Below are 12,218 nucleotides of genomic sequence, written 5' to 3'. Positions count from 1 at the left end.
CTCAAAAAATTAAAAATAGAACTACCCTATAACCCAGCAATTGCACTACTAGATATTTATCCAAAGGTTCCAAAAATACTGATTCGAAGGGCCACAGGCACCCCAATGTTTATAGCAGCACTATCAACCGCAGTCAAATCATGGAAAGAGCCCAAATGTCCATCAACTGATGAATGGATAAAGAAAATGTGGTGTGTATATATATATATATATATATATATATATATATATATATGTGTGTGTGTGTGTGTGTATATATATATATATATATATACACACACACACACACACACACAATGGAATACTGATCAAAAAGAATGAAATCTTTCCACTTGCAACAATGTGAATGGAAGAATGTATTATGCTAAGTGAAGTAAGTCAATCAGAGAAAAGCAGTATCATATTCCACTCAAATGTGGAATTTGAGAAACTCAACAGATGATCATAGGGGAAGGGAGGGAAAAGTAAGATAAAAACAGAGAGGGAGGCAAACCATAAGAAACTCTTAAATATAGAGAACAAACTGAGGTTTGGAGGGATGGTGGGTGGGGGGATAGGCTAAATGGGTGAGAGTCATTAAAGACAGCACTTGTTGTGATGAGCACTAGGTGTTATATGTAAGTGATGAATCATGAATTTCTACTCCTGAAATTATTACACTGTATGTTAACTAACTTGGATTTAAATTAAAAATAAGTAAAAATAAATAAATAAACCAAGTCTCTTATAGGCAGCATATACATGGGTCTGTTTTTTTTTTTTAAGACCTCTTTTTTTTTTAAGTTTATTTATTTTGAGAGAGTGTGTGCCCACACGTGTGAGTGGGGGAGAGGCAAAGAGAGAGGTAGAGAGAGAATCTCAAGCAGGTGCCACACTTTCAGTGCAGAGCCTAACCCATGCCTTGATCCCATGAACCATGAGATCATGACCTAAGCTGAAATCGAGTCGATGCTTAACCAACTAAGCCACCCAGGCACCCTGGTCTTGTTTTTTTTAATCCACTCAAGCCATTCTATGTCTTTTGACTTGAGAACCTAGTCCATTTACATTTAAAGTAGTTATAGGTTTGTTTACTGCCATTCTATTTCTTAGCTGTTTTTGTAATTCCTTTTTGTTTCTTTCTTCTTCTCTTGCTCTTTCCTTTGAGGTTTGATGACATACTTCGGTGGTATGCTTATATTCCTTTGTCTTTATCATTTGTATATTTACTATAGGTTTTTGTTTTGTGGTTACAAAGAGGCTTACATATAACAACTTGTGTCTATAATAGTCTATTTTAAGTTGATAACATCTTAAAAAATTTTTTTTAATGTTTATTTATTTTTGAGAGAGGAAGACACAGCATGAGCAGGAAGAGGCAGAGAGAGGGGGAGACAAAGAATACAAAGCAGGCTCCAGGCTCTGCGCTGTCAGCACAGAGCCTGACGCAGGGCTCGAACTCATGAACCGTGAGATCATGATCTGAGCCAAAGTCAGACGCTTAGCCAACTGAGCACCCAGGCACCCTGTTGATAACATCTTAAACTTGATCCTACTGTAATGCTCAACATTATTACTCCCCTATGTTTCTGATGTCATGTTTTACATCTTTTCATCTTACGTATACCTCAACTAATTATCACAATTATGGTTATCTTTACTACTTTTGTCTTCTAACTTTCACACTAACTTTATAATCTGTTAATATACTACCTTTACTATTCACCCTCCAGTGAGATTTCATCTCTCATGTGTATTCCTGCTACTAATTAGCACTCTTCCTTTTCAGATATAAGAAGTCCCTTCAACATATCTTTAAGGCAAGTTTGGTGGTGATGAATGTTAGCTTTTGCTTGTCTGGAAAATCCTTTATCTCTCCTTCACTTCTGAATGATACTTTTGCCAGGTAGAGAATTTTTGGTTGGAAGGTTTTTTACTTACAGTACTTTGAACATATCATGCCACTCCTTCTGCCCTGTGAAACTGCTGCTGAAAGGTCTGCTGATAATCTTATGGGGATTGCCCTGTATGTAACAAGTTATTTTTGTCTTGCCCCTTTTAATAGTCTCTCCTTGTCTTTTGACATTTTAATTATAATGTATCTTCAGTGTGGATCACTTTAGGTTTCTCTTATTTGGAACTCTCTGGGCTTCCTGCACTTGGATGTCTGTTTCCTTACCCAGGTTGGGAAGTTTTTAGGCATTATTTCCTCAAATAAGATCTCTGCCCCCCCTTCTCTCTCTCTCCTTCTGGGATCCCTAGAATGCGAATGTTAGACTGCTTGATATTGTTCCATAAATGCCTTCAACTATCTTCACCTTTTTTCACGTTTTTTCTTTTTGCTGCTCTGACTGGGTGTCACTGCCTTGTCTTTGAGTTGACTGATCATTTCTTCTGCGTCATCTAGGCTGATGTTGAATACCTTTGGTGTATTTTTCAGTTCATTTACTGTTTTCTTTAGCTCTGACTTCTATCTGTTATATCTTCCATCTCCTGTTGAAATTGTGAGGATCTTTATAACCATTACTCTGAACTCTTTGTAAGGTAAATTACTTATCTCTCTGTCTTATTCAGGTTTTTTCCTGAGGTTTTATCTTGTTCTTTCATTTGGAACATATTCCTGTTTCTTCATTTTGTGTGACTCTCCATGTTGCTTTCTGTACAGTAAATGGAACAGGCTGCTTCTCCAAGCAGCCTATTGTATTTTTAATAGCTCCCAGTAGTTGAGGATGTGCCAAGATGTATCAGTGTCCCAAATGGGAGAATCTCAGCACCTAGATTCAGGCTGACTGGAAGCCCGATCTTTAGGTATCAGCTTTTAAAAGTATGCAGATATACAGTCCTCTGGGACTGCAAGCAGAAGCCCCACTGGCTACCAGGGCCAGGTGATCTGGAAGTGTCCCCTGGGCAGCAGTCACTAAAATTAGGGCTCTAGACAAATGTATAAGCTCTTTCCTAGGTTATACTAGCAAGCCAGAACAAGGTAGAAGAAGAGCACAAAGATGGTGCCCACAGCCTACATTCCTTGAATGCAGTTCCACAGGCCACTAAATGTGTGCCAAACCTAAAACCTGCCCCTCAGGCCACAGTCATGACAATTAGCGAATGGGCCTCCTTCACGAAAAAATTGAGCTTGTGGATCTGTTGCTTCTTGCTGTGTCCTGTGGGTGGTGGCTGTTTAAGAGCTCTTTCTCTGTTGATTACAGTCCTGTGGGACCCACAGACATAGGCCCCACTGGCCACCAGAGCCAGGTAATATAGAGGGGTCCCCTGGCAGCAGTTACAAAAATTGGGGTGCCAGACAGGGGTATGAGCTCCTTTTTGAGTAACACCAATTATTATAGTCCAATAGGACTAAGAATATAAGCTCCCCTGGCCTTTAGGCCGGGTGATTAAGAGGTGTTTCCTGGGTGGCAGGTGCAAAACTTGGGGCACCAAATGTGTGCAAAAGCTCTCCTACCAGAGATACTGGTACTCTGGGGCACAGCGAAGGGGGAATGCAGCAAAGGAAAAGCATGAAGATGACACCCGCCAGCCTCCGTCCCAGGAGAGTATTACACCAGCAGGGTCCTAGATGTGTGTGTTAGATTAGATGCCTGCCCTGCGGGCAGACACTTTTAAGCAGGTGAATCTCTTTCACTTTAAAACATTTGTTTTTTTTTATTTGAGAGAACTAGAGCATAAACAGAGAAGGGGGCAGAGGGAGAGAGAGAGAATCTCAAGCAGGCTCCACACTCAGTGCTAAGCCTGACATAGGGCTTGATCCCATGACCCTGGGATCATGACCTGAGCTGAAATCAAGAGTTGGATGTTTAACTAACTAAACCACCCAGGTACCCTAAGCCTCCCTCACTTTAAGTTAGTGTGATCAGCTGCCTCTGACCTAGGCCCTGGGGCAAGTGAGTCCAAGCACACAGCCCTTTAAGAACAGTTTTTCAGGGCACCCGAGTGGCTCAGTCGGTTAAGCAGCTGACTTTGGCTCAGGTCATGATCTCACTTTTTGCTGAGTTCAAGTCCCGCACAGGGTGAGCTTGAGGCCTGCATTGGGTGAGCTTGAGTCCCGCCTTCTCTCTCTTTGCCCCTCACGGGATTCTCTCTGCCCCTTGCTCACTTGAGCCTTCTCTTCTCTATCTCAAAAAAAAAACCCAAAAAACAGTTTTTCAGACTTTCAGTATTGTAGGTCTTGGGATGTGAGACATGCTGATTTTCAAAGTTAGATATTTGGGGGACTCATCTCATTAATATCTTAAAAGTTGAGATGCCCACTGTGGGGTTCATAATCTTCACTCCTTACGGAGAAGCTATAGGTTTTGAGTTCCCTTTTAGTTGTGGGTCATCACACCAGGGATGCGGTTTATGGCAAGATTGTGTTTCAGCCTCTTCTACCTTCTTCAGTGTCATTTTCTTATTATTTGTCCAAGGTATAGTTGTCATTCAGTAAGACTTTATGTTTTTTAAAGAGGAAATTGTATCATATGTACCTTTAGACTCAGTGTACCAATGAGAAAAGATAAGTTCAAGATCTTCTGATGTTACCATCTTGAAGCAAAACCTCAATAATTTCTTTCTTTTAATTTTTCTTTTTTTTTTTATATTTGAGAGAACGTGAGGAAGGGGCAGAGAGAGAGGGAGCACTAGCAGCACAGAGCCTGATGTGAGGTTTTAACTCATGAACCGTGAGATCATGAACTGAGCTGAAACCAAGAGTCAGATGCTTAAACAACTGAACCACCCTGGCACCCATACTCAATGTGAGGCTTCAACTCACAACCTTGAGGTCAAAAGTCACATGTTCTACCAACTGAGCTAGCCAGACACCCCTTAATAATATCATCAAATATCCAGTGAGTATTCATATAGTCCCTATTGTTTAACAAATGTCCTTTTTCACTACTTTGTTGAATCAGGATCCAAATAAGGTCCATCCAGTGCAACAGGTTGTTATACCTCTTAAATCTGTTTTAATCTGTATACTCTCCTCTATTTTTATTTTTGACAGTTGTGTATTTATTTTAATGTGTATTTAGCACATATCATATCCGCTGATTTCATATCCATTAACTAGTGCTTGAAATAGAGCTAAATAGGTATTTAAGCTTTAAATAATGAGTTTAAGAAAAAAATATTAAGTAAATAATAGTGCTGTCAGATGTGATAAATCATCAGTGTGGTCATTAATTGAGACTGTAAAACATCACTTAAAAAATATTACCAATATTTTTAAAAGAGCTATTTCTAAAATATACAAAGTCTGAATACACCTACTTTTACAAAGATCAAGAAAGAGTTCCTCAATTCCTTTGTTCTGTTTGGCTGAAGTATGATAATGTTTTGCTCCAACAGATTCTGCATACCTTAAAAAAAAAAAAGAGTAACGTCACTGATTGATGCAAAATTTTTTTTCATGTTTTTGTCATGTTTTAAGTAGCAATTTTAGTGACTTATTACTAATTAACCCACATTTAGTGAAATTAAGATGCACTGAACCAAATTTTAATTAAGAACATGAGAATAACAACACTTGAAATGTTTAAGTTAATTTGGAACCCAAATACAAGTTTTTGTGATTCACTATTTGATGATAGTTTTCTTTCGCATCACTCCTTATATTTTTTACTGAAATCAAAAAGAGAAGTGAGAATGGAGTAACTTTAAATGTCAAAAGTCCAGAAATTACCAATGTAAATATGCTTCACTGATTCCAATAGCTCATTTTAGATTAACAGGTTTCATTATTACATAAATGGTAAAATACACTGTGCAAAGAAAAGGACTTCTACCAGGAAGTGACGGGAGGGAGAAAGGGTGATCACTTACGATTCTGCTTCTTGAATGGAAACATGTCTCTCCTTTTCCAAGTCTATTTTATTACCTAGTTTGAAAAAGTAAAGATGCCAATTCTTAATATTGATTCATTTTTATAACAGAACTAAGTCAATTCTAAATACACAATTGCCATTTTAATCACCTGGAAAAATAATACAAATTCCCATCAAACTTCTACATGTCCTGAAACTATAAAGTTAAACCCTATAATATAAGGGCAGATCATGACTGTCAAGGTAAATGCCTCAACCTCCTTCAAATGGCTCAATGCAAATCCCTCCTGAAGCAGAGAAAGTAACTTTTCCAAAGAGATGGGCACTATTCTTTGATTTAGGAGATAAGTGAGACAACATACACTTGGGAACCTATGATTCTTAGCCAAGTGTAAATGGTCCCCAGTCAACACAGAGCCAGTCAATAATTAAGCAAGGCTATCTTACTATTCATGAAAGATATTAGGCTAACCTAAGGGTATTTGGTATTATGGCTCTTTAAGCATTTCACCACCACTGGAGAGGAAACTGCACTGTTTATTTAACATGAGAGAGCTTAATATATGCATATCATACGAATTTAAAATTACTGAAAATAAGTTTAACTCTTCTTAAACAATGGGACGAAACCGAAATTATGCTAAAAAAGCCACCAGAATAAAAGTGAAGAAACTGCAAAATGCAGATTCCCTATTTAAATACAGAATAGAGGTTAAGGTGAGTTGGCTGGACAGACAACACTAAAGGAAGGATATTTCAAACAAATATCTTCTATTTTGACTCACAGAGGAAAAAAGAAACTTTTGTAAATAAGGTCATCTTTTCTTGGGACATTAGAGAACCTAGATGATTTCAGATAAAGCACGATAAGCACCCAATGAAAGATGCTTACAACTGAGAAGTAGAAGCCCGGAGGTTCTGTACATGGAGGACCTCAAATAAACTGAGCACCCAATTGTGGGCAGCTGCAAGTCACTATTTTACAACATAGCCAAAGCAGGAGAGGGAAACAGATTATACTAAAGCTCAGTGATTATCAACAAATTCTATAATGAACTGTTCCTTCTTTGGGGATTGTTTACCTAAGCAAGAAAACCATATTAATTCTGATTTTCTACATTCTACTTGTCAATAAAAATTTAAATTTGCTAAATATTGCAGCCAATATAGCGGACAGTCACCAGAAGTTGTTTTATGCTATGAAGAAAGCAAAAAGCACCACCTAGTGGTCTGTGGTTCCAACAGAGGCACAAGACTGCCACGAGTCTCCGATCAAGAAGACTTTTGTCCCAATTACCTAAAACCCTATGAGTTGTTTTTCTCAATCTTTAATGCCTCTGTTTTCAAATTCCACCAGGATTATCAACATCTGTTCTTAAAAAATGAGGATACAGAAAGTAGAAAATTTGAGTACTGCCTCAAATGAATATTTGGGGGAAATTACTCAGACACTGCTATGATCTAATATTATCTAATAACATTTTAAACTTACCTAACTTTAATAAATCTGGTTATCATTAAAATAGCTATCTTAATAACCTAATTATTTTTTTAAACAAAAAATTTTTGTTTACTACTAGTTCTTTGAACAATCAGTGTTCATAGGGAGTGACAGCACAGATTAAGTCAGAAAAAAACACATTGTGGTGACTGACATCCTTCCAAAACTCAAAATTTTTTTAGTGCTTACAGTTCTTTTAAAAGCAAGACATCTAGGGGAGCCTGGGTGGCTCAAATGGTTGAGCATCCAACTTTGGCTCAGGTCATGATCTCACAGTTCATGAGTTCGAGCCCTGCATCAGGCTCTGTGCTGACAGCTCAGAGCCTGGAGCCTGCTTCAAATTCTGTCTCCCTCTCTCTCTGCCCCTCCCCTGCTCATGCTCTGTCTCTCTCTCAAAAATAAAAACATTAAAAAAAAGCAAGACATCTAAAGGATTAAGGCTTTGAGGTTCATATCTGTTTCAATATTACTATACAGCTATGTAGGGAACTTTCTAATAGACTTGAAACACCTGAAAAAAGATTACCAACAAGTAAAGTACAGTACTATAAAGATGAGGGGGAAAAATTGGCTGAAGCTATTGAAGGGGAAGGTGAAAAGCCACCCTACTAAGAAGCAAAAACTTTTATTTTTTATAAAAACACATTTGAATTAAGATCATGGAAAGGATATACCCATTGCTAAGGGCAGATGGCCTAATGGCAATAAGAGCTAGAAACCTGTTTTGCTGAGACCCAATGGTATGTGGCCTAATCAATCAAAGGAAGCCTTCAAAGGCTTTAACCCTGATAAAACTTGTTTTCCTGTCCTGGGTCACTTCATAACTATATAATTTGGGGAACATTACTAACCTCTCTTAGTATCACTTTGTACAAATGTAGCTAACAAACTTAGCACAGTTGATGTGAAAATACAATACATGTAAAAGGCCTAGTATATAGTATATAGTCAGTAAAGAGCAGTTATTAATAGCCATATTCATCACAGTGAATGATCAAATGGAAAATTAACAGTGTTAGGAGAAAATTAAAGCCCATGATAGGCAACACACTTTTTACCACGACCCCACTGGCTTCGTCTAGCTTATTTAGTTAATCCAACACTCTAGGAAATCTTCCTTTAACATCCCCACCCCACCCCCCAAATTTAGTTAGGTTTGCTTTTGTGCTACCACAGCACTCTGTACTTCCCCTTTCATAGCATTTATTGTAATATATAGTAATAGCTTGTTTTTCTCTCTCTTCCTACACATAAGCTCTGGGAAGACAAGGACCATATCTATTTTGTTCACTTATTCTTTTTTTTTATTTTTATTTTTTAAATTATTTTCTCATGTTTATCTTTGAGAGAGAGAGAGACAGACAGCACACGAGCAGGGGAGGGGCAGAGAGAGGGAGACACAGAATCCAAAGAAGGGTCCAGGCTCTGAGCTGTCAGTCCAGAGTCCAACACGGGGCTCGAACTCACAAACCATGAGATCTTGACCTAAGCTCAAGTCAGACACTTAACCAACTGAGTCACCCAGGCACCTTTGTTCACTTACTCTTGATGTAGCAGACAGACCTAAGTTAAAATCCCAGGTCTACCTCTATCTGGCTATGTACTTTGGAAGTATCAAGCTCTTAGCCCACTTCTCATGAGTGAAATGGAAATGGCAATGATACCTTCTTGTAGTGTTGCCAGAAGACTTACTGAAATCATAAATGTGTAGTTCTTAGAACAGTACTTAGAACTTAATAAATGGTAACTATTATTAAAAGTAACTATTTAATAAACATACAAATGTTAAGGACAGACTAGAAGCAAAATACTATCAAGCAAAGCAACCACAGCTAAGAATGCTAATCACTGAACTAACTAAAATTGAGAGGAAAAAGTCTTTGCTAGCCAAATATGGGGTTCTCCATTACTGGTTAACACATTGTAAGTGGTTTAGATAAGGACTATTTAATTTACATGAGAAAGCCAGGAGATGATATCATCAAACATAAAGATTCAGAAACATGATGAGTTGAAGTTCCTACACTTAAGTTTAAATAACTTAATTATACAACAAGATGGGAAAAGCTTGACAGAAGAGCGATACTTATAAAACAGTGATTCAGATTTTTGTTAACTATAATCTATGTAAAAGAAACACTGAATTGACATGGATGCTAAAAAGTGTACGCAATCTTGGCCATTGTTGGTAGAATGATAATGGGAGAATTTTAAAGAGAGCTATGTAAGTATACACTGGCTCAACAATGTCTAGATTCTAGTGTTCAAGTGTAGAAAACACACTTCTATACTGAAACAAACCTAGGAAAAAGGACTCAGCATGATGAGAATGCCTAGAAGTTAGACCAAATGAAAAACAAGTGAAGACCTAGAGAAGTGAAGTGAAGACCTTCACTTCAGGTAAACCGTCCAAATATTTGAAGGACTGTGTTACATAAAGGAAAAGCAACAAACATTTGTCAAATGCCTTCTCTATGCCAAGTGTTTATTATTCTTCACCACAATCCTGGGAAGTAGTGTTATTATTTTGAATTTAGTAATAAAACAGAAGAGGGAATAAACACTGAACTGCTATAAAAAATAGAATGAAAATCAATAGGGGATAAAAGAATGTAAATGGCTATCAATAACAAAAGGATAAATTGTGGAATATTCATAAAGCACCAGAGAGCAAAGAATAAAATGAACTACAACTATATACAAGAACAGAGGGGAATCATGCAAACATAATGTAAAGCCAAAAAAAACAAAAAACCAGATACAAGAGTTCATACTATACGATTCCATTTATATAAAATTCAAATCAAAACTAGTCCATGCAGTAAAAAGTCAAGACAGTATCTGGAGGTGGGCATTGGTGACGGAAAGGCAGCTGGGTTGGGATGAAAAAGAAACAGGTGAGCCCTCTAAGTTACTGTTTAAACAGATACATTGTGAAATTCTCCTTTTGTGGTAAGTGGGCTCTCAAAATTCTTTCATCACTGAATTACAACAAAATTCCATGTCACATTTGCCAACAGAAAAGGAGTGAGAGGTTTTTATACTTCATACCAATAATTATTAAACAGTATATAATATTAAATGAAGATTATCTGATTCTACGAGGGGCAGTAAGCTACCAGATTTATTCCTAAACCTTCTTATAGTATGAACATGAACAATACATAGTTCAAATTATTCATAAGCTTTATTTATCCAGCTATTTTTTTTAAATGTTTTTATTTATTTTTGAGAGACAGAGAGCAAGCAGGGGAGGGGCAGTGAGACAAGGAGACAGAATCTGAAGCAGGCTCCAGGCTCTGAGCTATCAGCACAGAGCCCAACAAGGGGCTCACAACTCACGAATCACGAGATCATGACCTGAGCTGAAGTTGGATGCTTAATCAACTGAGCCACTCAGGCGCCCCCTATCCAGCTATGTTTTAAAAAATGTTACTTTAGCGGTGCCTGGGTGGCTTAGTCAGTTAAGCATCCACTCTTGATTTTGGCTCAGGTCATGACCCCAGGGATCAAGCCCTGTGTCGGGTTCTGTGCTGACAGTGTGGAGCCTGCTTGGGATTCTTTCTCTCTCTCTCTGCCCCTCCTGCTCATGTTCACACACTCTCTTTCTCAAAATAAATAAATAAAATTTAAAAAATTAAAAAGTAAAAAAACAATACTTGTAACCTTGGTCAAATAACAAACTGGAGGCTTCTTTGACTTTAAGTATATGTTAGTCACTTTTTTCCCTCTTCTGAGAGATAACCAGAATCTCAGATAATCAAATCTTAAGTCATTCACCTACTGTGGCCACTTCCACTCCCAGTAAGTCCCAGTTACTAGACAAAGCCAGGCCAAACTCAGTAGTGACTAGCTGCAGCTTTGGCCCAAACTCCCATGTAGTCTACTACTCCAGGGTTCTGTTCTGAAATACTCCTGCCATCTAGCCTACCATCTAGCATCTAGACTTAAAAAACAGGCCAGATCATCTCTGTGTCCTCTTCCCCCAGACTTGCACCCTGAACTGGAACTGTAAAGTTTACCGATTTAATGGTGACACAATGTAAGAAATGTAAATTCTAGTTAAAAAAAATATTCTTAAAAAAGCCAAATACACCCACATCAATCATTCCATTCTAGGTCCTCCACTAAACCCACCCTGGTTTTTCCGAGGCCATTTTTACCCTACCAGTCATGCAGAAAGAAAGAAAACACTATGAAGTTATTCATCACAAGAATTAATAACAAAGCACAGGAGTCAGAATGATTTCAATTTGTACTCCATCTCTGATAGCTGTTTGATAATGGGCACATTATTAAATATCTCCAGGGATCAGCTTCCTCTATAAATCCCTCATAAGGTTATGAGGATTACATGAGATAATATCTACTAAGAACACAGGATAGTGTCTGGTATACTTTCCTGCTCAATAATTAGTTACTAGATCATAGAAATAATAAACTAAAGAAAAAGGGAACCAAAGAGAAATTCCAGAAGTCCAAGGATGAGTTCTACAGTTCCTTTATTTTTCCCATTAAGAATATTCCTCTACACTAGTATCATAATCTACTCATATCCTTGGAGTCAAATTTGTCCTTAACTCAAAAATGTGCATAGTTAAATGTATAAAACAAGAATGCTTGCTGAATTCATTAGCTTCAATTTTATTTGAAATTAGATCCTAAACTCTTTTTTTTCTAAAAAAAAAAAAATCTTACAGTGAAAAACTAAAGATCAAACTGAAGCAAGGCTGGCAGTTGAAGCCTTACATGATTAGTTTCCCACCTGTTCCCCAAGGCCTTCCCTGAAGTTTGAATCTTCTGAAAGATCACTTCCAAATCCTAAATTATTCTAAAATATTTGAATATTAAAATGTCATTCTTCTTTTCTCACATAACTTTAAAAATGAGAATTACTTATTTACTATTCTCTAATAAAA

At 37.4% G+C, this 12,218-nt stretch overlaps 1 protein-coding gene across 1 annotated transcript in view; it reads right to left on the bottom strand.

The window, feature by feature from the left end:
* The window catches only part of RAB21 (RAB21, member RAS oncogene family), a 44,961-nt gene that overhangs the window by 16,040 nt on the left and 16,703 nt on the right, over positions 1–12,218 (bottom strand). Inside the window, exons 5-6 of the mRNA XM_003989049.5 lie at positions 5,797–5,851; positions 5,245–5,333 (exon numbers count right to left, since the gene is read on the bottom strand). Coding sequence (XP_003989098.1) covers positions 5,245–5,333; positions 5,797–5,851 — 144 coding nt within the window. The remainder of the gene's footprint in view (positions 1–5,244; positions 5,334–5,796; positions 5,852–12,218) is intronic.

Source organism: Felis catus, chromosome B4 (genome assembly GCF_018350175.1).
Source record: "Felis catus isolate Fca126 chromosome B4, F.catus_Fca126_mat1.0, whole genome shotgun sequence".
In the NCBI taxonomy this organism is placed as follows: domain Eukaryota; kingdom Metazoa; phylum Chordata; class Mammalia; order Carnivora; family Felidae; genus Felis; species Felis catus.
This window is presented reverse-complemented; position numbering and strand designations above follow the sequence as displayed.